General features: G+C 37.5%; 1 protein-coding gene across 1 annotated transcript in view; it reads right to left on the reverse strand.

Moving 5' to 3' along the window:
- Nucleotides 1-6,310: 6,310 nt before the first annotated feature.
- Nucleotides 6,311-25,317, reverse strand: part of LOC104146594 (guanine deaminase) — a 33,013-nt gene continuing 14,006 nt past the window's right edge. The window contains 9 exon segments of the mRNA XM_068925150.1: nucleotides 6,311-13,002; nucleotides 13,810-13,837; nucleotides 14,938-15,056; nucleotides 17,503-17,649; nucleotides 18,095-18,162; nucleotides 18,951-19,048; nucleotides 21,203-21,310; nucleotides 22,436-22,543; nucleotides 24,068-24,095. Of these exon segments, the coding sequence (XP_068781251.1) occupies nucleotides 12,932-13,002; nucleotides 13,810-13,837; nucleotides 14,938-15,056; nucleotides 17,503-17,649; nucleotides 18,095-18,162; nucleotides 18,951-19,048; nucleotides 21,203-21,310; nucleotides 22,436-22,543; nucleotides 24,068-24,095 (775 nt within the window). The 3' untranslated portion in view covers nucleotides 6,311-12,931.

The following is a 25,317-nucleotide window of genomic DNA, read 5'->3' on the forward strand; positions in this document are numbered from 1 at the left end:
AAAAAGTGAAAAATCATCTAAACTGTCTGTTCTGTCTTCTGTTACCAAGTAATCAGGAAAATTTCCTGAAAGGAAACATTTCTCCTTCTTTACTTGTTGTTTTCCCTTTATAATCAGGGGCTGCTAGCATCACTAGAGGAAAACAATTAATAATGTGCCTGCGAGAGCAACAGAAGTGCCATTAATTTGTCTAAGCTAAATAAAAGAAAAAGACTGACTTGTTTATTTGTTCCCCACCTCCCCCATTACATGGTTTATTTTTGTAATGGGAATAGCTTTATCGCCAGACCATAATAACGTCAGAGAAAAATGTAATCATGGCCAGGTAGCAGCAAATACCACGGGGATCCTGTGCAGCATTATGGAGTGAAAACTAGCTGCCCACCAGCTCACAGAAGCCTCTGTCTTGGCCTGAGCAGATGCTGAGCCTCTGAACTTTGTGATTTCTTGATGCTGCCTCTCACAGCCAGCTTAACACTGTCAGGGCTCACCCCATTGCTTGTGGGAGATGGCTGAGGCTATTTCTTCTTTCTATTAATGGCAAGCACACGTTCATCAGGAATGGGAATCTCCCAGGGTTGCATCGCTGTGCCTGGGAAGGAGGCTGGGGAAATGGCGGGTGAAGCAGCTGCTCGGGTGCCACGAACGCTTGAAATGTGAGGAAAGGCACCAACATTAGCCTCACCAGGACCACGCGCTGCTCACTAACACCGCCTCTGCCCTTCTTTTCTCTACCTGGAGCAGCCCCTTAACCTCTTGTCAATACTGTAAATAAGGGCGATGGCTGCAGCTGTAACTCCTCAAAGGATTTTACAAAATGGGGGGGGGGGGAATATTACCAACATCCATATTTCTTAAAGAGGGAAAACTGAGGCACAGGAGTTTATGAAGGTTGCAAAGAAAGTTAGTAGCATTGCTAAGACAAAATCAGCTCATTTGAGCATGGGGTAGTATCCTGCAATATGCCCTGTCCCTTTGTTTTATTGGCATGTTAAAATTTTATCTTGCAGCCATGTAGATTTCATGGTTAAATATTTCATAAGTATCGAAACAAAAAAAACCTCAACAGACAAAAAACCCACCACCTTTGTTCTTTAATATTTCCCAATGCTGAAGAGTCCCACTGTTAGCAGTAGCACCCAATGGCACCATGCATGTGCTCTCTATTCAGACCACCATCTCTGTCCTCCCACATCTGGCCCAAACCCAGTGTTGCCCTACTGCCTGGAAACCTGGTGCTTGCTCCCCACCACCCGCCCCTCAGAGCTGATGCTGCACTCCCTGGTCTCACTGTCTCGCCTTGTCTCCAGCCCACATCAGCACCCCAAGCCAGATGTGGAAACCACTGCAGGGTGGCTCCCAAATCAGGCAGAGGTGCCACCCACAGCTGGTTGGGCACAGGAACCATTTTGAGATAGCCTTTGTATCATAAGAAGCATGAGTACAGCAATTTGAATATGATTTTATTGCAGAAAGTTTGAGATGGGGTCAAAGCAAGGATATCCAAGCAGTTGGGGCACCAGCCCAGGAGTGCAGGAAAGTTGCTCAGCTCCTTGCACTGTGACAGGTCTCCTGGTAGAGTTTTGGTTAATCATGCATGTTGTCTACATGGCAAGTGGTCCAAGCAACCTCCCGGCCTGGTAGTAGCACAGATCTCAGCACAGCACTATGCTTGAGGGAATAGGCCCCAGTAGTAGGCTGAGATGGAGCATGTGAAACTTCATACAACTATGCTGGAAATGGTACCAACATGTAGCCCCCTCAGCCTTGGTACGAGACAGCGTTCAGCACCAGCTGATGCACACTGGGCTCTCATTTGGCACATCTGTTTGCAGTTTCACAGGCCATAAAAATATAACAATGGTGCCTGCTACATTTCATATAAAGCTGCAGTCAGATCACATAGGGAGGCTGGGAAACTCTTGCAAGGGACCACGTGGTGGTGAGGTGTATCTTGGAGGCAGTGTGGCCCCTGGGCAGTTCCCAGGGAGAACAGACATAGGCATCTACAGTCAAGACACTGCAACCTTCTTGAAAAAAACACAGTTAAATGATTCATTAAACACAAAGGAACCTGAATGGTTTCCTGAAATACATCTGTAACATTTACTGTGGATATTATTTTCTGTATCTGAAAGCTGGCCTGTGGGTCAATGCCAGTAGGAGAGAGGAATATTTGTCTTAATACTGCAGTTCTGAACTCTATTGGTTACAATTTAAAAATGCAGTTACTAGTTCAACAGAAAACTGAAAAATGAACTGTTCTTTTTGCACTGGAGTCAAGTATTATTTGTGTCCTTCGATGGAAAACTAGCAACACTTGCCACTCTTTCCCTGACAGCAATAGTTCATGGTTTTTTTTTTTCTGCTTAAACACATAAGAAATTATATCTTCTAGTATATACTAAAAAGAAAGGAAAAATACATGGCAAAATCTTCTGAGATCAATGTTTGTTCTTTCATTTGAGAAATGGAAGCATAACTTCCTTGCTCCTTAGGACAGGAAGATGATGGGCTCTGCACTAGCAATAAGGAAAAAAAAGTGCAGTCCTTGTGCTTACAAATTCCTGATGTGTTCAACCTGACCAATAGCAAAGCTCTCCCTGGAGTTACATAGGAAATCGCAGTTGTAGGCTGGGCCAGCCAGTGGGCCAACATGCCGGACCCTGGGAGGCAGGGCTGGACTTAGAGGGTCCTTTTGAAAATAAACATGCACATCTTAAAGCTTGTTTTTAATATCCTTTGCATCTTTGACACTAAGAAGTGAGCTTGGTAGGATGTGACCTAGGGTGCTTGTTTCCAGAGCGAAGTAAAAACTGATGGGTGTCAAAAGTTGACCTGCCAGGGTTGAAAAATGTTTGGGTAGCAAGAGGGCCCTCGTGTGCAGGCTTAGCGGTAAGATGTAGGCCTGTAAATCTCCGTCATTGCACTACTGGTATGTGTTTGGGAAGAGTGCCATAAAAGCAGTGATTAAAAAAAAAAGCCATTTAAACTATATGTCTTTTGGGGTAACTTTAATAAATTTGAAGAGTCTGACTTCCTTCATGCCATGTAACATCAACTGCAGAATAGCTAAATGTGAGAACAAACAGCTGCCTACTTTATGAACTATTCCTCAAGTAAGAGCAGGGGACAGCTGTGCCTTTTTAGGGAACTCGCTATTTAAACATCTCTGGCATTATTTAATTTTAAGTTCATTGGGCCATCTAGTGTAATTAGCATATGAGATGAAGAGTTGGTGAATCTTGCACTATTCTGCTGTGCTAAGGGCTCATTAAGAACATCTCTTTTTGCATGTACAAATGTGAGTAAAGGACAAGCTGGGGAATAGGACTTGCTCCATTCTGTTTGGGGGTGGCAGCACAGTCTGGTATCTGATATTCAGTCTACAGTGAATACAGCACACTGTTCTAAGATTCACTTTCCTTCAGTTTATGTAATGTTTTAACTCCATTCTCAGAAGCAATCTTTAACCAAATCTCCATAAATTATGTTCTGCCAATAATTTCTCACTTTTTAAGATCATGAAGAATGTGCTGGTTAGAAGAATGTCAAGGAGGAACAAATGTATCTTTTAAAGGAGAACAACAACATAAACTGAATTGCAATAATAAATTGCAACAAGAGAATTGATTCAAGGGACAGGCTTTATAACTCAGCAATTACAAGCACTTATGCTATGTTCAAGGTCTGTAACAAAAATGTATTTTACAGTCTACATTAGCAAGTAGCACTGTGCAGTAGGAGCATACAGCAGAACAGATGGTGTTGAGGCCTTGACCTTCACACTACACATTTTGGGCATTTTATAATGGATTAGCACTGGTCCAGTCCCATGGACTGAATATCCATTGCATGTAGTAGGTGCGCTACCTAAGCGCATCTTCTGTTTCATTTAAAAGCAATGCAGTTGTGCACTCTAACATCACTCCATGATACAAAGCAAAATGCAGAAAGTGGAGATGACTTGGAGACTCAGACAGCTCACTCTTGCCTCTCAACTAAAATGCTAACTTAGATGCACCCACTGGCTTTCAAAATGGAGCATTTATTAAAAGACAGCTTTGCATGTACACAGGTAGGCCTGCTTGAAGACTCTTCCTGAATCAATCTTTTTGAAAGCAATATGAAAAGAAGCCATGAATAATGTCACAATATTTTCACAAGCTTGCTTATGCAAATGCCTGTGTATGTATTTTGTATATGCAAATCAAATTAACCACTTGAGCAATCTGATACATTTTCACAAACAAAAACATTTATCCAAAGGTTTTTATAATGTATACATTTGAAGTATTGTTTGTGTGAAAGCTAAGACCTGTAATCTGTACACACAAAAGGTGGTGATAGTCAAAATTTGAATGCACAGATGTTCACATGTAAGCATGATCCACATACTGATCAGAAGAGTGTTATTATTGAGAGGAATCTATAGTAAAACAGCCCCAGTAAATCTAATGCTAAAACTTTGCAAGACCCTGTCTTTATAGCTCCACATTGTCCCATTGCTTCTTTCTTCCTTCCTCCTCAACAATAAAAGCTCAGGAAACAATTCCTCTAGAACTGTAGTGTACTATAACAAGAGTTAACACTGCCCACAGCTGGCTGGAATTGATATTCTTTACCAACTATCAGAGGAGTTGGGCTACTTACAGCTATGAACCTTTGTCAGCATGGTGGTGGGTTGTGATTTGCTTTAACTGGGGGCTGAGATCAGATTCTAGCTACCATTTTAATACTTTCAGGTCCCAGGAAGCAAAACATCTGTTGCATTTTAAAATGGTACCTTTAAGACAAAATATGAGAGGAAGAGGCATCACTGATATTTTCATTTGGATTTTATGGCATTTCTGGCTATATCTTTAGCTAATTCCTAAAGGACAGTTTTAATCAGAATTAAATGCAAGAATTCAGTCATAAAGTCATTACTTTGGAAGACAGCTAATTACAGAAGAAAAGCATAGGGCAAACTTCTTTTTGCATTTTAACTGTGGTCTTTACTCATAAGCTATAAACCTATTAAGCTAAGTTATGAATAATTCAGTACCTGATTCCAAATCAACAAGAGCCTTTGTATTCTTTTTAATAGCCATAGGAGGAGATTGATGAAAATTACACTGGTGATGTGCTCATGATTATTCAATCAGGTGTTAAGCTTTCAAATTCTGTGTTCACTTGTGTACACTGTGCCTGCATCTACTCATTGTAGTGAAACAGCTAATTGTAGCCTGAAATTTACTGACAACATACCCAAAGGCTCTCAAATTTTCAGCCTGACTTAAATACCCTTTATAGCCTAACAAACAACTGCACTCACATCTGGGATTTGTACTACTTTAAATGAATGCTTCCAGGATAAAATTTTAACATAGTATTCCAGCAAAATGTTACAAAAGCATTTCTTATTGCTATTTTCTGAGATAAAATGTTAAGTAGCAGAACTCCTATGCTGAACAGTTTAAATAGACCCTTAAGAACAGTAGTCTATAAAGTTTTGTTTCAATTGTTTTCGCTCTAGTTTGCATGTGCAAGGGTAAGGCGGGGGCACGGCCCGGACTCCCGGCAGGGACGGATGCACAAACACAAGGCACACCAGGGTCGATACTGCGCGTTTATTACCTCTGCGTCTGGGCGGGGGTTCCCCAGCGATTTCCCGATCGAGGCACTAATGGAGCGGGAGAGTCCCTGGCACCGCTGAGCGTCGGTCCAGGGCGAGGAACGCCGGGGGGGCACTATGTGAGGTTTTTATGGACGGCACACATGCGCAGCAAGCACATTGAGCTCATCGCTGCTTCCGATTCAGAGCCCAGGTGCAGCGCCACACTGGCACGGGCTCGGCCGTGTGACTGTGGGTCAGCGTGCCCAGCGGATGCTCCTTTTCCCACGGGACGGTCTGGCTAGCTTCCATCGCCTAGCTCCTCGACCTTCCTCCGCGTTTTCCCGTACAGCATGACTTCTGCTGCTAAGTTCATTGATGAAAATACAAAACAGCTTTATTTCATGTGCACATAATTTTGCATAATTTGGTAAAAACTTGCATATAACTCTCAAAATCTCAGCATGCAATTCCTCAGTGTGTAATTAGTGGTTCTCCTATGGGAGTTTTTGTTTTAAGGAAATCCACTTTTGGTACATTGCAGAGCTGCTTAAATACGGGACATTTTTATGCCTAAGCTTTGAAAAATTTGAAAGTGAAGAAAAATATACTAAAGGAGACGTGACTCTGTGTACTTGCTGCCAAGCACAAGAAGAAAGCAGTTCAGGATAGTCGACTTACGAACAAAATAATAAAAATGTCACTGAAGCAGTTGCTTTGATTTATCAAGCCAGTAAAGCTGGTAATAAAGTTATATGAAATGCTGTAAGAATTTTGAATCTGGAGAAAGATCCCCTAAAATAATGCCATCCATATTAAGCAGTGTTTACAAATCCCTGCAATGGGTGCACCCCAGTTCCCTAAGGAACATGTAAGTGCTGTGCATCTCGGACATTTTGCTGTATACTATGGTCTTCACTGTACATCATTAGTCAACTTGCCATGTTTTTCCTCTCTCCTCCAAAGTCACACACAGATAAAGATGAAGGTTAATGTAAACACAAGGCTGCTTTATTTTGTTTCAACAGTACATGAGTTCCCATTTAGCACAATCAAAAACAAGCAGAACAGAGCAAATTGCATATACCATTATTCCAAATATATTGTTCCTCCTTTAAAATACACGAGTACAACAGGAAGGAGGAACTCAACAGTGTAACTCCAGGTTACACTGGACAAACCAGAGCCTACTCACAACAGGTGATAAGTGGACAACCAAGGACTAGAATCGGTAAAGCTCACTCCAGGGAGCCCCTTTCCCTTGGGGAAAGAAGGTCACCTTGAAGCAAGGGTTGACAGAATTCCTGCCACAATCTTCCTCAGCTAAGGTATATGTGCAACTGCTTTTTAAAAGCTTCATCAGCAAAAGCCTTTAGAGGAACATCTAATGCAGCTCAGAAGCCACAAGATCAGATAAGACATGAAGGCTGAAGCCTTCAGTTGCTGCTAGCACTAGTCCCTTCCACTGAAGGCTCATCTCCAGGGAGTTTTTGTATCTAAATGCATCTAGGAGCACTTGGCTAAGCAAAGCCTTTGGTGACTTAAGTGCAGACCAAGATAAAACATTTTTATGGTCATGTCAGCTACTCACAGTTGATTGAGTGTGTTTTCCAAGAAAAAGCTTCCATTGACATTTCCAGGAAACTGCCCTCTGAAAACACTGCTCAGTCTTTCGAGGAAAACTAACTTTAACTTCAAACAACAGATTATGTCTTTTTCGTTGCCGTGTGTGTGTGTGTGTGTGTGTGTGTGTGAAGAGAGCCTTGCAGATGTCATTTGCTAGCTTCTCTGTTGAGAGAAGCACAAGTCCTTGTACATGCAGTACAAATGCTTAAAAAAATTTTTGGCCAAAGTTCCTAGTACCCAGAAGTTCAGTATTAGACATATGTTTGCATAATTTAAAATGTGCTGTATTCTGAGGTTCGTAATGATCTGATTTTTAAAACAGCTTATTTTCAGGAACTCCAGTCACACTAGATACCTGTGTTCTTGTGTTGGACTCACTGCACCACAAGGAACATGGCAGGAAAGGATATTACGCATATAAATGACTGCTTCCTTTTGGAAACCTGTTCAGTTGTTGGGCCTCAATGACTTTGAGAAGGAATGATGTCACCGATTTAAATGAACATTGCTTGAAAAAGTATTTTCTTTTCTGAACATCACTGTATTTCCCACCTAGAATTTCATCCTCTTTTTCATATGAGCTCCTCTGATCTAGTTTCTTTCTATTTTGCATTATTTTGTATTCTGCTACCACCCTTTTCTTGTCTACCTCTCTCTCTTAATCTCTTTCCAGATTAAATTTTTTCCAGGTCCTTCTCAAATTCTCAAAATTCCTTGGCTTTTTTGAAGTGTCTTCTAGTTGTACACCATCATTTTAGAGATGCGTTGGCCACTACTACACACAGTGCTCCAGATAAGACAGCACCATTTATTTAAATAAACCAAGTATTATATTAAAAACTGTTCACCTTGTCATCTGTTATGGATTATTTCTGGAAATGCTTAAAACATTTTAAACAGCTTGTCTGAACAATGTTAATAACTTATTTTTAAAACTGGGATACTCTGAAAAAAATCAGGCTTTTTACTTTTCAAAATACTGTGTATATTCTTGTTTAGTGTATAAACAAGAATAGTTATATTCTTGTGTGCTCAGTAGAACGGTAGATGTTTAGCAAGAACAATTTGGCTTTTGTTAATCTGTATTGCATAACCATGATTAAAGTAAAAACTTATCTCTTTAAGTATTTTTTAATTAAAACATTACTATTCATGTCAGCTTTCATAAAACCATTATACTTTACATCCATGAGTGTATAATCAGGCACAGACTTTTAAACAGGGTCATTTTAACATTTCTTCTTCTGGCAGAAATTCCACTTATAATAATGAGAATGTTCAGTACAGTGAACAAATACACATTTTTTTCCCTACAAAGCTTTGTTTCCAAAAAAACAGAATAAATACAAACATTAGGCCAAGGCAACATTTTAAAGTGCAGAACTCCACTTGCCACACATGAATAATTCAAATAACACTGCATAACGCATAGGCAATACTTACTAGCATTTCATTAATAATCAAAAATTAAAGTGACACAATGAGATCAACATATAAAAATAATTCAAATAGATTCCATATATAATAAATAAGTGCTGGTCTGAACACAGAACACATTAAGCATACTGTTCCAACAAGCAAACTTTCCACAAACTACCCTTTTTTTCCTCTTTTTTTCCTCTTTTTTTTCCTCTTTTTTTCCTCTTTGTCTGAATGGCATGCTGACATTGAAAACAAAGACGCATTAAAAACCAAAGATCCCATCCACAATCTGGCAAGAGAATTAATGGGGAGTGACATCTGGAAGCAGTTGGGTGTATATTTTTCCAGAGGTTTTATCTTACATTGGTATTTTGAGGGCCAGATGGTTAGGTAAAGTCAATGGTGCTATGTCTTTTCTTCTTACTCATCTCCCCTTAGTGTTTTGTTGCCTTATTTTCACTTCTTTTTTTTTGAAAGAGGAAGGAAGAGAAAAGGAGAAAAGAGTGCAAAAGGGGAAAGAAAAAGGGGAAAGAGTGGAAGGCCTGGCCTCCATTAGCATATTGGTTTGAGGCAGTAGTGCTGTTTTGAAGTCAACTCCCCAATCATCCTCACTTATTGAACATTGGTTCAGTTTGCAAAGTGGTTTTGGTGCACAAGGATTAAGTTTCATTTGGAGGCTCAGATGCATGCACTGGAGGCTCAGATGCATGCCAAATGCACTCCATCCTCTAATAGAGACATTAAGAGTCTGAACCAATTACTTGGCCTGCTTCAAACCACATGTGCAGTGGGGACATGTCTACCTTCCCAGAGAGGTAGTGGAGTCTCCTTTGCTGGAGATATTCAAAACCCATCTGGATGTGATCCTGGGCAATGTGCTCTAGGTGACCCTGCTTGAGCAGGGGGTTGGACTAGATGATCTCCAGGGGTCCCTTCCAACCTCAACCGTTCTGTGATTCTGTGATTCTGTGACATATATCCAGGGAATCAGACTAATGTAGTCAGAAGCTGCATACAGGCCACTCGTATGAGTCTCAGCAGTAACTTCTTTTATCTACTGATCCACTCCAACTGCACCAAATAACTTGACAATGTACACATAGTCAGAGTCCCAAGGATTAATACTTCCAAGTGGGCTCCTCAGTGATTTTCCCAAAATTGTTTCCGAGAAGTCTGGCTACTACATCCTCTGTATAGCAAAGGATCCCCTGAAACCTTAAAATGTTGGGCATAAGCCATCTTCCACTGAACCAGCTTGTGGGAACACCTCAGAGGACCCCACTTGAACTTTTTTTCTGGCATTACAGTCTTGCTCCATTCAATTCTATTTAAGATGCTGCTGGTGAAATTACCTCCCAGTTTGTTCGTTATATGGCTACATTAATTCCTCCACTGGCTTCCTCTCACATCAAATTCAGGCTTCTTTTTTTTAACCACTAAGCACCTCAGTGTTTAGTGTGATGCTATCCAACTTAGTCCTTGCTCCTCCCTTTCTTGGGCATCATGTGGTGCTGCAGAAAGTACACAGTACTACCTGCAGGCAGAGCTACTCCTCCAGCTGAGATTCTTGACAAGTTGATTCTCCAGTTCTATGTCTGGGTAATGACCAGACACTAGTAAAGGTAAAATCAATTACTTGAGTTTCTACTTTGTGCCTGAATCTAATGAGAACCAAACTGCTCATTACACAGTCAATATTCAAAGACAAAATTCTTTGGCAGCAGTTATCCTAGGGAGTCCCTTTGTAACCAGGCCAGCAGGAGGTAGTGTTGAGCTTGTTAAAGTTTCTTTTTATATTCTCAGTTGGCAAAAAAGCAACCCTTCCCTCCCCCCAAATCTTTTAAGAAGAGCTGAATCCCATTCTCAACTACAAAAGAGTAGGAAAGCAATAAAAATCAGGCACAATTTGGACTACCACTAAAATAAAAATGTTGATTTAATTCATAACTCTGGAAGTGAAGAAGTGTGGCACAAACATATATAGTACACAAGGCTGTGCAATCTTTCTCCATCCCAGAATACATTCCTCCAGGAAAGCCAAAGCTGCAAACCATGCAACTTCCTAAAAATAGTTTCAAACAGTAACTGGGAGGATTAAAATGTGTCTCACAGATCTTTGGTTTTGGAATATGAAATTTGGTCAATTAAATCCATGTCAAAAATTGTGAGGAAAAATGCTCCCTGAATCACTAAATCCAGTTAAAGAACTGAAGATTGTATTTGCCAAGAAATTTTGTTACTATGGAGGAGACTGGGACATATGAAAACCAAAACTGTTAGAAAAATGTTCTGATTGAATGTGAAAATCTTAATCCTTAAACCTTAACTCCTAAGACCTTAGGAATGATTAAATATAATGGCTACTAAGACTATACTTGAGCACACATACAGCATAGTGCAGTGACATACAAAGATACCTGAGCTAGCTCTAAATGAGTAAGCAGTGCTGCTGCATTAGAGTGGTGTCTGCAAGCCAATATACCATGCTCTTCAGCAGGGCTACTCAGCTTAGGCAAAACACCGCACTAGACAGACTATACTGCTTTAAGTACATAAGCTAGCTTGAATACTTCTACATGGTTCTATACTGTCCCATGCTGGCATAACCTTAATCGCAAATAGGCTCTGAATATGCTTTTAAAGTCAGATCAAGTTTTTAGTGATATTGGGCCAACCATTCCCTGGGAACTAAACATGAAGGGAAACTTTCATGCAGTTACCTCCCCTGTTTTATGAACACGAGGAAGTCCTGTGCCTTTACACCATCAGGCAGTGAGGTAAAAGTGTGAAACAAAGCTCAATGAAATCAAAGGAGTTTGAAGGAGGCCTTAAAATCATATTCAATACATGATTATATTAACTCTGTACAATATTGTCTCTATTGACAATGAAATTCAAGCTTATACCCTTTGTGTTGCAAAAACATTAATAACAGAGCAACAGAAAGCAACCTCCCAACTAATCCCGCAAGAAAAAAAAAGGCTCAGATAAAAAGTAGGGAAGTATGCTTTTTTAAGAAAGGAAGTCACACAGACTTCCAAAATAAAAATGGCAAATTTTTTTACCTGGAATTGTACAGGGCTGGAATTATGGTTCCTTCAGTGTTGAAAGACACAAAAGGGCACTTTAAAGCTGAGCTGCTGCTTCCTCTAGTAAGAAATTCCACCTCGAGTCAAAAGTGGTAACAGCCAGGGACAATCCATTTCTAGTGAATTTTTTTTTTTTAAACCTACTCATTTCTCTTACAGAAAGGGGAAGGGACATCATATCATCCATAGTCTCAAACGTTAGGAGCAAAAGAACTTGGGAACGTTCTTCAGGAGGATAAACTAGATGAAGCACTCTCTCTGACCTAAAAAACCCTATTCATTTATTTACCACAGAGTAGCTCGCTCAGGTGTTCTAGTGCCTGCTTCTGATTTAACACAAGTTTTGTTCAGCTGTCACTCCACTCCATTCAGTTGAACTGGTACAAAAATGGTGCAAGATCAGGATGACTGCTTCTAGACTTAAGAACAAAACTGAGGAGATACAGTTTCAATTCATAGAATCACAGAACAATATAGCCCTTCGGCTCTCCCAACTTGAGCCTATTTGACCAATCACGCATTTTTTTATGTGGCTCATCCACCAGTTCTCTTCCATCTGAGTACTAATGACAAATCTTAACTCTTTGAGGATAAGGACTCTTATTCATTTATAAATACACACTTCTTATTTTATTTCTATTAAATAATAATGTTTTAAATGAAATTATTATTTTAAAAATTAAGCACCTAAAGAAAATTGAAAAGTGTTTTGAATGCCCCAAAATGTCACTAAGTTATATTATCACATACTCAGTGATAATATTAAGGAAATTGCACTCTTCCACAACATTCATTATTTGCAAAATAGATTTACTAGTACTGGGTTGTTTGATTTTTTTTTAATGAAAATGCTTAAGAGACAATGAGAGTTTCATTGCTCATCTTAATACTTCCTACACTATTATTAAAAGGAACAGCAGTTGTCCTATTTAACAAAGATATTTATCAAATCCCTTATCAGTTCATACATGCTATTTTCATAGAGAAATTTAAATGCCTTTTTCCTCTCATAACTGTGACAGTTTTGGTAAAGTAACTCTTTAAAGGCCTAACAAATTTTCTAACATTTGCAAGTTTTGAAACATTAAGCAAAAAATGAGGTGTCATTCCTGATGATCAGGCACTGTGTTTAACCAATCATCTTTTCCAAATCAGATGCAGAATAATCAGCAGAATGCTTTGCAGAAGGGAAATGGATTTATACTGAACTTGAAAAAGGAACCACTTGCTTTCCAGCCACATATACCTCAGAAATATTCCGATCATCACCTGAAATAACATAGTCAAAAGAGAGATTTGCACATAAATATATGCACCAATCTAGTTACTGAAAATGATGCAATCCTCAATATCAGTTTTGGAATAAATCATTTTCAGTGACTGTTTCCTATGACTGAGAAACTTTATTTGGAGAGGAACAGTCAGGGCTACCATAAAGATCAATGGACATTAAAGTACCCATGCTTTTTTGAAGAAATAAACATGGATCTGCATTCAGCTTTTGCAATGATGTCATGAATTTTCTATATATTTAGAAGATTCAAAACCTGAAATTATGTCTGTACAGAAAATGCATTGCTGCACAGATCTGAACTAACTCAGGCACCAGCCACTAGTAAAGGTGTGTTAGGACATTGCTTTGCCTGAGCTAACTTCTCAAAAAACCCAAAAGCCTAAGGAGAGAATCTCTGAGGTCAGAGCTAACTCCAAATTCTCTGCATAGCACTATGATGTGCAGCACAGCTCTTGGTCCAGACAATGTCCTATAAAGAATACCTAATCTCTTAAAGAGTTTTTTTTTAAGGCTTTTTTGTTTGGGAGTAAAAAACACAAAAGTGTTTGTTGCTTTGGTCTGCAAAAGTACTTTGTTCTGAAAATAAATTTGACAGTTAAACTTATTGCATCTGATCATGTTAAATTGAGTATTTTACTAGGTCCCAAAGGACAAAAGTTGTACTACTTAATTCTTACTCAGTATTTATAAATAAATGTAAAGTAATCTCCATACCAACTTAAAAGATTTTTGACATATGAAACAAAAAGAGAATTTTGTGTAGGGTGAGGATCAAAACATACCTAGATACAGGAACTTCTGGAGGGTATCCTGAAAAAAAAAGTGAGAAAACCAAATTCAGAAAGCAGTATCTGCTATCCCAAATCAATTATTTGAAACATGAAATAGTTGGTAAAAATAGTTTTTCTAAATATGCTTAATAACTGTAAAATCAAAAGTTAATTTGCATGTTTTCTAATAATTAATTTTCAGTAAGGAGGTTATATGTCTCAGGATGACAATACTGCACAACTTTGACAGTAGTTAAACAAATATATGCCTAAAACATAATACTTCCCTCTCCTCATGTTTAGAGCTCTCAAATTCATTTATTGCTATTGAAAAATGTCACAAAGCTGTAAGCATTTCTATAGTCCTAAGAACTACTAACTTGGCTAAAAAGGTTTTGACTGATATTGGAAAATATTTTTTCCAGAATGATTTTGTTTAGGAAAAACATTTACAATTCAAAGGGCTTAATCTAACCCAGATTACTGTGACTAAAACAGGTTAAGGAACAATTACCTGACCAGTTATGCCAACATTTCTAAGTGAATGATGGCCTTCACAATAGAGGCAGCAATAGGCAGTCTGGCCACATCAGTAAATTCAAATAACTGTCTTTCCTTACCTTTTTTAATCATAGAAAGGTTTTGTATGAGAAGGTGTCCCCACTGCATAATACCAATAGTGCTTATATATTTGCACAAAACCTATGCTTTTAATTCAAATTAGCTATCTTGAGTTCTTGTTTCAATTTACAATAGCAGTGAAGTCAAGGCAACCTGGACTTTAACTGGGAACAGGTTCTTCAGTCTGAATTCAAAATGTTAACTGAAACTAAATTGTTCTTTCTTGGCTGGTATTTGTCACTGCAATTAGCTGACTCCAGTTGCTAACTTGAGCTAATAAAACATACATTAAAATCTTACATGCATTTTTGCTCATGGGGGAATAGGACTATCACTGAGGCTAATAAGATTCTGACAATAGCACTGTACCTTTTGGGTCACAATACAGATAGCAGTAGTGCAATACACCAGCTTCCTGTCACTGGGATAACCCTGAAGAGGCTGTAATAATTTTGGCTGTATCACAGACCTTTATCACATTATTTTCAGTAGTTTGATCATTAACCCTGTTCTGATTACCTCAAAAGCATCAGCAGAGAACAAATCAAAAGGACTCTCTGAAGCTTTTGTGTTGATTAGCAGTGCATCGAATTCTTTGCCAACTTCAAAGTTTCCAATCACATCTTCTAGTCCTAGAGCTGAGAAACAAAATAAGCTCACAAACAGATCTTCAACGCAAGCCTCTCTCCACTATATGGAAGCATCTGGCAACTTATTTGAGATGTTCATAAGAAAAATTACAAGAGTTTAGACTGTTACAAGGAAAAGCCTGAAAATAATTATAACAGTAAATATGCTGGCATCTCAGTTCTTAAGCAAATTTTCAGTAAAAATATGTATCTTTTGGTGAAATGATGAAGGGCATCTGCTAAGGGTAAGAGAAATTTGAATAACAATTTGAATCCCATTTTTAATTTTTGTTCTTTGAATATTCTCTCTTAGTTTTGTCACATGCAGATCTGATGCATAAACTACTAACTTTTTAAAGTAGAATAATTGCTTACATTGCAAAAACCTGAAAGTTCCAAAAGGGCCAATGAAATGAAGTCAGAGCAATAATAAGGTATATAATAATGCTCACCTTGCTAAGGCAGGCTACATTGTTTATGTTTATAAAACAGCTTAAAAAACTTTGATAGCTTGCATAGACCTATTATAATAGTAACATATAATATAATAATAAATAAGGTGTATTTATTGTTATTTGAGAGTGTAATTAGTAAGAAAAAGAACAATATGATGAGATAAAAAATCATCTCCAAATCTGAAGCTCCCATATCCAGCTGTAAGGCTTGTCTCATGGTAGAAAATTCTATTATTTAGCTTTATTATTTCAGGCTTCATCACAACCTCTAGATCTCAGGTCCACAAACACTGAAAATCTACAGTTTCATCATAAATAAATGGATGCTTCCAAGTGTTTGGAACAGCTAAAGAGAGGCCTTTGCGTCTCCTTTGAAATAATTTAGGATATTTTTATGTTGTACAAAGTATCTGAACATGAAATCAACACCTCCAACACTCAGGAATTAAATTAGGTTATCAAAGAGGATAATATCTGCACATTATTTGTTCACTTGTTTTTAGATTGCACCTGTCTGACAAATGAACTTCAGTCTTTAATGAACTGTGTGTGTGACAGGAACTTCACAATACCATAAAGTTATATAAACTCCTCAGAATGGTGAAATACTAGCTCTGACTACTTAGCGTGTTTCAACTGAAATGATCTCATATTCTTTTGGCTTGTGAGCAGAATGCAATTTTTAGATTAAACACAAGAGGGTGACAAGTGTTTAGGAGTCTCAGCAAAGCAAATTATTCCAACAAAAACTCTGTCACATTTCAATTTCTCAAAACCGTACTTGTCCAGGCTATTGACAGGGTAGATCAGTAATTTATATTCTACCCCCTTTCTGAAAGTGATTCAGTAAGGATAAAATAGTTCAAAATCAATATATAAAATAAACACATGATATTACTGTAAACCCCAGAACCCAGATAAAACAAACACAAGAGTAGTAGGGAGGGGAAGAAGCCACACACGAGTTTGAGATTTTGAAAAATTTTCCTTTCTGCATCTGAATTTACTTACTCTCACCTTTGATTAGAACAGTATTTATTCTGGGAAATGGATCTCTGCTTTTCTGTCATCTGCCCATTTTCTTTCTGTCTTTTCTATTCCCCCATTACACCCTCTAGAAATTCAACTGCACACCTGAGAAAAGCTACTTGATGAAATTTTCATTACATCTTTCAAGTTTCCATTAATGCTTTTAGTTTCCATTACCAGATTTTTGACAAGAACAACAAAAAAGTTACACTGAAAAGGCTTAGGATCAGTTCTTTAGCAGGTAGTGGGCACATTTCTACTAACTGAAACAATAAGAAATTTTTACCTGTATGTGGATTTGCTCTCTGCAAAATCATACAGAGTCCTCTAAAACTTTGCTAATTGTATAAAAATTGAGTATTTGTGAATACTGATCATGAAAAAATATGTCAGTGAATCAGAGTATCAGATATGATGACTATATTCTGCAGATGCAACTGCATCTTAAATAACCATGATGCATATGCTGTTTAAACTTCGTGCTTTCTTCTGAGGGGTGATTTACATTATGTTTTGCTTTGCTGGAAAGACAGTGACAAGCTGCCTCACCAAGGGCTCAAAAAAAACACAAATTAAGAAGCAGATGACAAATTTGACATATAATTTTATAGTAATTGTGCAGCTTTTCTTTAACTGTTAGTTGTTGAGAAAACAAAGTCTTTCCAATTGGTGTGATAAATATAAAACCACCAGTGACTAAAAGTCTGAGGATTTTTTCAAAGAAAATGCACAGCCCTGAAAAATCATTAAGATTCTATTATTAAATTGTCAACATTAATATGAATGCTTTTCTGAAATCAGCCTGGTATTGTTGAGAGACTGAAAGAAATCTCTACTCAGCACATCATATAATATTAGACTTCATTCTGGCATCAGAAAATCTGAGAGTTCAGTCACCTTTTAAAGACAGGGAGACAATATCAAAAAGAGTTGTAGTTCTCTATGTACATTCTAGAGAAATTTCTTCTTACCTTGGCTTCCTCCTAGGGTTGCTAATCGAAAAGCTTCTTTAAGAGTTAGTCCTGTTTCGTTCACTTTATTAACTTGAAGGGTATTAGATGCTATCATCGTTTTCCTGATAGCATCAAGCATGGAAGCTGAATATCCACCGGCAACATCTAGAAGAGATCAGAATCTTAGGAACAAGCTTTGGAAATAATTCTCTGGATGAAAGCATTATGAGCTTTAGTTAAATGTTACAAAGTGGCAGATGCAGTAAACATGCAACGTTTTATTGCTAAGCACTGTCTTTCAACATATAATTCCTAATAAAGGTGCTCTTACATACAAGGTCATGTAAACAGAAAGGCAACACAGCATAACAGAAACATGAAAATTTGCAGTTCAGGCCCTGTTTATTCTCATGACAGGAACATCACTTTCTTCATTCATTCTTGTATTTTTTTCTAACTTTTTTGACCAGTCCTAGGTTTGAAGTAGTAAAAAAAAGAAAATCAGGTCCATGGGTTGGAAGCATGCTGACTTTTAAATACAAACATATGGTATACTTTTGTATCTTCCAATTGTTTCTAAAATAGACCAGTTCTATAGCAAACTACAAACCTGTGCCAAGGCCAAGCTTCACATTGTGTTTCAGAACCTTTTGTACGTTTAAGATACCACTGTGCAACCTGGATTGGAACAAGAAACATATCTTGTGTGATACATACAGTGGAAAGTTTATTCCTACAATCCAGTAAGAGTAGGGCTTTAGAACAGTTTCATGGTAACAGCTCTCAGAACACGTGTCAGATTAGGCAACAGTGATGCAGCATTTGTGTTCATAAACCTGAATTATGGTTTTTAATCACTGAAAGTAAAGCAAAATTTCTTAATAGAAAATTCCCACAGTTTTATAGTTATATGCTGAAAAACAGGCCTTAATATATTTGGGAAGAAAATCCAAATCTGATGTAAACTATACTCCAGGAGATGGGAGTTCATTTCATGAATCTTTTAAGCTCTGGTAAATTATCACAAACAAGATATTGATTACGTTAAAGGCAAAAGCACTGCTAACATTTAGCACACTATCCTGGCTGGCCTCATGTCTGCTTAACAGATTCCTTAAAATGGTTCCAGTCATGTCATAAGACTACAACAATTCCCCAAAACATACATATACTTTTGGGGGGGGATGGGAGATGACCAGAATCTGTCACTGACGGAAAAGTCATAAGAAACTAAAGTTTAGAGAAAGAAATATTCCTATATGCATTATTATACTCAAAGATCTCTAGTCAGTCTAAAGCATACCATGCAGAAGTGGAACATGAATAGTCATCCTCGATCCAATATGTCAGGCTACTTCTGGTGGAATGGGCTACCCTATACCTAACCTTGTGATTGTAGGCTGGACTGAGGGTACTATGTGAACAACAGCTTTATCTAACAGTACACCTTTTTTTTTTTTACTTACGAAAAATTAGAATTGGGGCAATGTGAAATTGCAGTTCCACGAAGGTTAAAAAGTTTCAGTTCTTCTTCAGAAAGATAACAGGCATGGGCCATCACTGTCTAAAGAGAAACAGAATCACTGATTTTACTCAACACTGGCTTTATTTCAGTGCTTGTGAATTTTTGCTGCATTGCTTTAAATAGCCCAAAGGGTACCTGTTACCATCAAGAGAAACAAATGCAGTAACAATCTTTCGAAATCAACAGGAAAGAAACTTCATTAACTTCAGTAAGCCTTAAATCATATCTTAAGAGACATATCACTCCCCTTGCATTTTTTCATTTCTTTATATAAAAAGATAAGATGCTAACTCTTGCCTTGACTGTGACTGTCACATAAGAGCTGCAAGGAACAAGAGCAAAAATTCCCCAGTTGCCATAGCACTGTAGTAACCTTATGATGTGTATTTTATAGCTACCATGGAGATTAAGTATTGGGGTTAGGAGTGTATCAGGTACAATGGAAGATGCATACACCCTTAGCTTGTTTCCCACGGTCTCTCTAAATTTCTGCACCAGGTAGATCTCATCTGGAATATTCTCTGATTAATATAGGTTAATTTGTTATAGAAATGATTAACAACTTTTCCTTCTTGGCTTACATTGTTGATTTTAAAGATAAGTTCACAAGCAGTGTACACAAAACATAGAAGGATGAGATAGTATCATTTAATAGGACATAAACTAATTATTCCCAGACAAATCTACTTTGAATTACCTAATATGTCAAATGCCTACTCAGAGAGAAGGATATGACAGGGAAAGAGCTCTATTAGGCCTTGCAATCTAGTGATATAAATCAGAACTGCACAGGGACTGTTCTCACTGAACATTTCCTGATGGCACTATATCCTTGCCCTCTCTCAAGCTCAAATGCAACTGAAAATCCAGTGAGAATAGTCACATTTTAATGTAAGCACATGCATACGTTATCTGCTGAACCAGATCTCTGTAGATCTCTACTTTTTTTTTTTTAAGGGAAGTATTTCAGCATTAAAACATATTTCAACATTAAAAACATTTAATTTGATGTTTTGGGAGGGGGAGAGAGGAGTCCTGCTGTTTTGTTATGCTTGTCTTTAAAACAATGCTTTCTCAAAGAGCAAGGAGTCTGGCATCAGAAAGCACTGGTAACCTTGATTTTTATTGACAGTTTCCAGTGCTGTGGATATAAAAGTTTGACAGAACTGGGACCTGTGTTTTAGCAGCTCTGGTGTTCTCTCTACTATATTTATGCAACAACTTAGCATGCACAGTACTATGCAAGAAAACAAAAGTTAGTATCATGTACATACTTAAGTAGTCTGTATTGATTTCTCAAGTAAAAAAGGACTATAAATATGTAATTAACTGGGGTAGATTTTCAAAGGCAGAAATGGGAGTTCAATATCTAATTCTCATGGAGTTTCCAACTGTCCTTTGTGTCTCTGAAAATTCTCTCCTAAAATTTTAAATCAGTTTAACTGTTTAAGCAATCTGATTGCAGTTAGGTGTTTATAAAGTCTCTCTTGCATGGGCTTTCTGATATCTAATAAGGTGTGACCTCACACTCCAACCTCTACTTAGTGTGGGCAGGTTTTGCTTGCTTTTATCCAGCCAGCTTAAAACGTTAATGAATTTCAAATTTTCAGGCCACTATGCCTCTGTCAATATTTGCTAAAATCAGCTAATGAGATCAGAATGTTTTTGGGTAGTAGGAACAGTGAACTGTCTGCATGTGAGGTTCACACACAGAATACAATAGGATAAGCTACTTTTCCATAGGAAACTGCCAAAAAAAAGTTGGTCCTATTATAACATATCTTCAGGCAACACCAATGTGTGGGAACATTGTAATACGAGATTAACTGGGTACTGCTCAAGAATTACCAGCTGCAACATTACCAGCTTTACCTAACCTCCTTCTCATCCTACTGCCTCCAATCCTCTTTGGAGCCCTTGGAAATTGGATCAGGGAGCATAACATGCCTTTATTGCTCATCTTTCCTAAAATGCTTAGGGAAAGCATGGGCTTGTCTAAAGTTGCAATACCTTTCCAATACCATGGCCAACACCTATGTAATGGAGAACGTAAGCCTGATTTTCTTTCCCCCAGATGTCAATATGACTCCTGACCTTGACAAAAGAATACACTTCTCAGGCAACTAAAATTCACCAACATATTCTCTATATGGATAAATCTAAGCTACTCTGTGGAAGGTTCTATGCAACTACCTTGCTGGTAAGCAGTCTGTTTTTATCATACACATCAGTGTAATTCTGATAGGCAGGAAACAGGTTCTCCACAAGTTTGAGTTCTTCTTCATTCTCACTTATGTGACTCTGCAATAGGAAAACATACAGTGATGAGTATCCGCTTATGTTTAGCTTTAAATAACGATAAATCTGACGTTACAACCTTCTGAGCAATCTACTGGTTCTAAACGCATAATGATGGCTAGACACTAGTCTTTATTAAATCTATAGTTAGATTCAGTCCTTGAATGTTTCTACTTCCATCACAGAGATCTGTAGAATCCAAAAAGTAGCTGTTTTATTCCCTTCAAATTGATATGGGAAGGAATGCTTGAACAGTCCATCCCAGTACTATGGTGACATAAAGATCCACTTGCTATTTGGCAAATGTTAAAATAATAAATAAAAAAATACACACAACTGCAAGATAAAAGAAAGATACCAGCCTACCACAGCATGCACCCTGGGATCAGTGCAACATTAAGGGTAACTGCTCCACATATCTTCACATAGGCTGAGTAGTTCCTGGTCTCAGCTAAAAATCTGGCTCATTTTGTGCTCATTCTGTGCTCATTCTGCTCATTCCGTGCTGTCATTGGAGCATGTACTTCCTGTATTTTGAAAATGCCCTGCCTCGTAATGATAAATAATCTTAATGTGGGGTAGCTTTAGTACAGTATATACTTAGAATCAAAAAAAAACTTCTCAAAATTTTAATAGACCTATAAGCTTTTTTTAACCACAGAAACTTTATCACACAGTAAATCCTACATCTATGTTAACAATGTTAAATATGATACTTAATTGTTTTATGAAACTTAATTGTTTGTACTTAATTGTTTTATCTACTGAAATCTGCTTTGTGCAGAAACAGGAGGAGGCAGGGAGACAGATGTAACAAGCTTGGAATATGGGAGAGAAACCTTTAGCAACCTAAAGTTTGCTCTAACCTCAATACTTGCTGTTGGTCTCCTAGTAACCATGTGTTGGGGGTTGCTGAAATGTGGAGCCTTCCAGCTACGAGCTTTCTCATTCCCTGTGCAGGTCACAGTGATCTGGTAGAGGACCACTAATAATTTCAGAGGAATTTAAAAGACAGAAATGTAAAAGTTAAGAATGTAGTTTAAGTGCTTTGCTGAAATTATGAAAATTGCTTGGTCTGTATGCTTTCTATGCACAACATGTAAATTATACAGAGAGCTCAGAATTTACCTGCACATGGAGATCACGAGCCTGTGCTAAAATGCCAAGTGCACGCAGCAAATCCTCTGTGCAGGAAGGGCCAAAACGAGGAGTTACTATGGGCTGTACCCTTGGATACTGAAAGTATTAAAAAGACATGCTTGGGATTGCACATATGCATCAATAATCATAATAAAGAGCAGAATGAATGACAAGCATTTACATAACAATTAGATTTTGCCTGTATGGCTCATTCCTTGCTGCATCCTTTGCTGACATGAATAAATAATCTGTACAGTCATTTTCTGACTTTTATTAGAAACTTCATCATAGGAATAGAGAATCAAAGTTTTTTTACTAAATTCATTAACATTGTTTTCAGAAAAGAAGCTTTTTAATTAGAACTCTTTTCTTAATTCACTGAGATTTTACCAGACTTCAACAGAAGCACTGAATGCTTTCTCAATTTGCTGATGAAGTCAAGTGGGCATTAAGAGAGATGAGTCAGATGAATGAACAGACTTTTTCCTGAGTCCTGCTTCCATGAGCCTCAAAGAGAGAGTCCACAAGGAGAGGAAATGATGCAAAACTGCAGATTCTATAAAAACAAAAGCCTTTTCCTTGCTTGATCTTCTCCATGATAACAACAATCTGTCCTTACACTCCATAGACAGGAAGATTAGTGATAGGACCAGATATGCTATGCAACTAGAAAACAGTGGAAAAGATATCTAGACTAGAGCTGTAGCTGTTTACTTTACACTTTGCAATTCTGGATTATAGTTTTCATTAAAAAAATAGACAATTGCATTACTCCACCCTCACATACAGGCAATATTTCTTGTCACTGTGCATCTAGCACCACTAGAAGAAAGTACATGATAACTTGGTTTGCAGTTTCTTATCCCACCTCCCAGATACAGGATTTTGACAGATTACTCCACTAATTACTCCAATTTAGGCGCTAGACTCTAGGCTTCTATTCTTGAAAACCTTGAGATACAAATGTTAACAAATTAAGCCACAGAAAACAGAAGGCTGATGAGAAAAGAATCCCTGCTTGTAATATAGGAGTGTCAACCTGTATCTGCAGAACGTCTTTAGAAACACACTTGAATGCATGTGCTGATCCAAAATACTAATTTGGCAATGGATTAGTAACTGCATCGTAAAGACCTAGGAATCACAGAATGGTTTAGGTTGGAAGGGACCTCTGGAGATCTTCTAGTCCAACCTCCCTGCTCAAGCAGGGTCCTCTAGAGCATATTGCCCAGGAAAACCTCTGTTTTTGTTGGTGAGAAGACCTCCTTTTATTAGTCTACTTATATATACCACAGAGTGATGCATTGACTTCCACCTTTCTTTAACAGAAAATTTTCCTTTGTAGGAAGCTGAGCACTTTAAAGTGAATAAAGAACATTCACACAACATTATTCTGCTGTGCTCTGACCACACAAAACTGAATTTATACTGCTACAAGACCATTTCTCAACAACCTGGCTAGCAGAACAGTTTGTGCAGACTGAGAATTTCTGTCAGAAAGGCTTATTTTTATTGATTTGTCACTAAGCCAGTAGAGTTTGTCAGTGGGATTAGTAATTCCATATATTCACATAGCATTTTGTGAATACAGAAGTGAATACAAAGGAGACCTCTACTTACTTTCTTTTCTAGTAGTTCTTTAACAAACCTGAAAAAGGATAGAAAAAAAATCTGTTATAATTGTCACTTGTATTATAAATTAAGAAAAATATAGAAAATATTTATGTAGGCATTTTATTAAGCATATATCAATCTTATACAGAAAGTTGGGCCAGATTCTCAGATGAAACAAAAAGATGAAACACACTGAAGTTAGAACTGCACCAAATTATGCCAGTTGTGAATTTGACCCTAAATATGCAGAATTTTTTCATTTGTAATAATTAACCTTAGACATGTGATAATTACTCTGAGTTCTCAGTGGAAACCAAACACATTACATTAAATTCACTGAAAACATAATTGTATGCTACAGCAGCAACATTAGAGAAAAACACTTTAATTTGTCTGTACATGAATTTAAATCACAGCATTAAATGTATTCTATCATTTAAAGTCCTATTTTTTAAAAGATGCTGCAATATTTCATACCTCCTTTACAGTAGTCTCTATTCCTCCTTTACTTAAAGGATTCTTGATTTTCTAGAAGTGCTTATATTAATGTTAGTGTATAAACTATCTACCTCATGGAAAATACAGTATAGTTTCACATGCTTTGTTAAATAAAAGGAGCTACCCCAGAGACCCTCTACAAAAGCCTTCAAACAGTCAATATGTGTAATACAGATGAGCAAACAAAACTTTTTCTGACTTTGAAGAGAAAGAATACCCTGAAAACTTGTATGTGCCATGTATACAAAGAACTCTCAAAAGCTAGAATGAAAAGGTTTCTGGACAGGGTCTATGTATTTTTTTGGTTATAGTTTATTTTTAAAAAATGTAATTTTGGTCATAACAAATATTGGATCAAATTTGTCAAATAACTTCAGGTGGAAAGAAAATAATGCTAGATTCACAATATTGAAGCTGGTACCAGATCACCTGCTGGAAATAAGAGACCTAAGCTCAATTTCTGCCTATGACCAATGGAATTTGATCCCACCATTGCCTAACTTTGAGAGTCAAAAGGCAATGTGAATTAGGTTTCTGTTTGTCTGTCTCTCCTCTTAATGATTCACTTGATATAATAATTAATTCTGTTCACTGGAACAGAAACTAGAACATAAGCATTGCTCTCTCAGGTGATAATCCAAAACCTCAGAGTGGTTATTTTCATTCTTTTTCTCATTCATTAAAAGTATCAGCATTGTTTTGAAACTGAAAGACCTAGCTCAAAATACTCTACACCTTGTTGGTTTGTAGACTTCTCT

This window comes from Struthio camelus, chromosome W, assembly GCF_040807025.1.
Source record: "Struthio camelus isolate bStrCam1 chromosome W, bStrCam1.hap1, whole genome shotgun sequence".
Taxonomy (NCBI): Eukaryota; Metazoa; Chordata; class Aves; order Struthioniformes; family Struthionidae; genus Struthio; species Struthio camelus.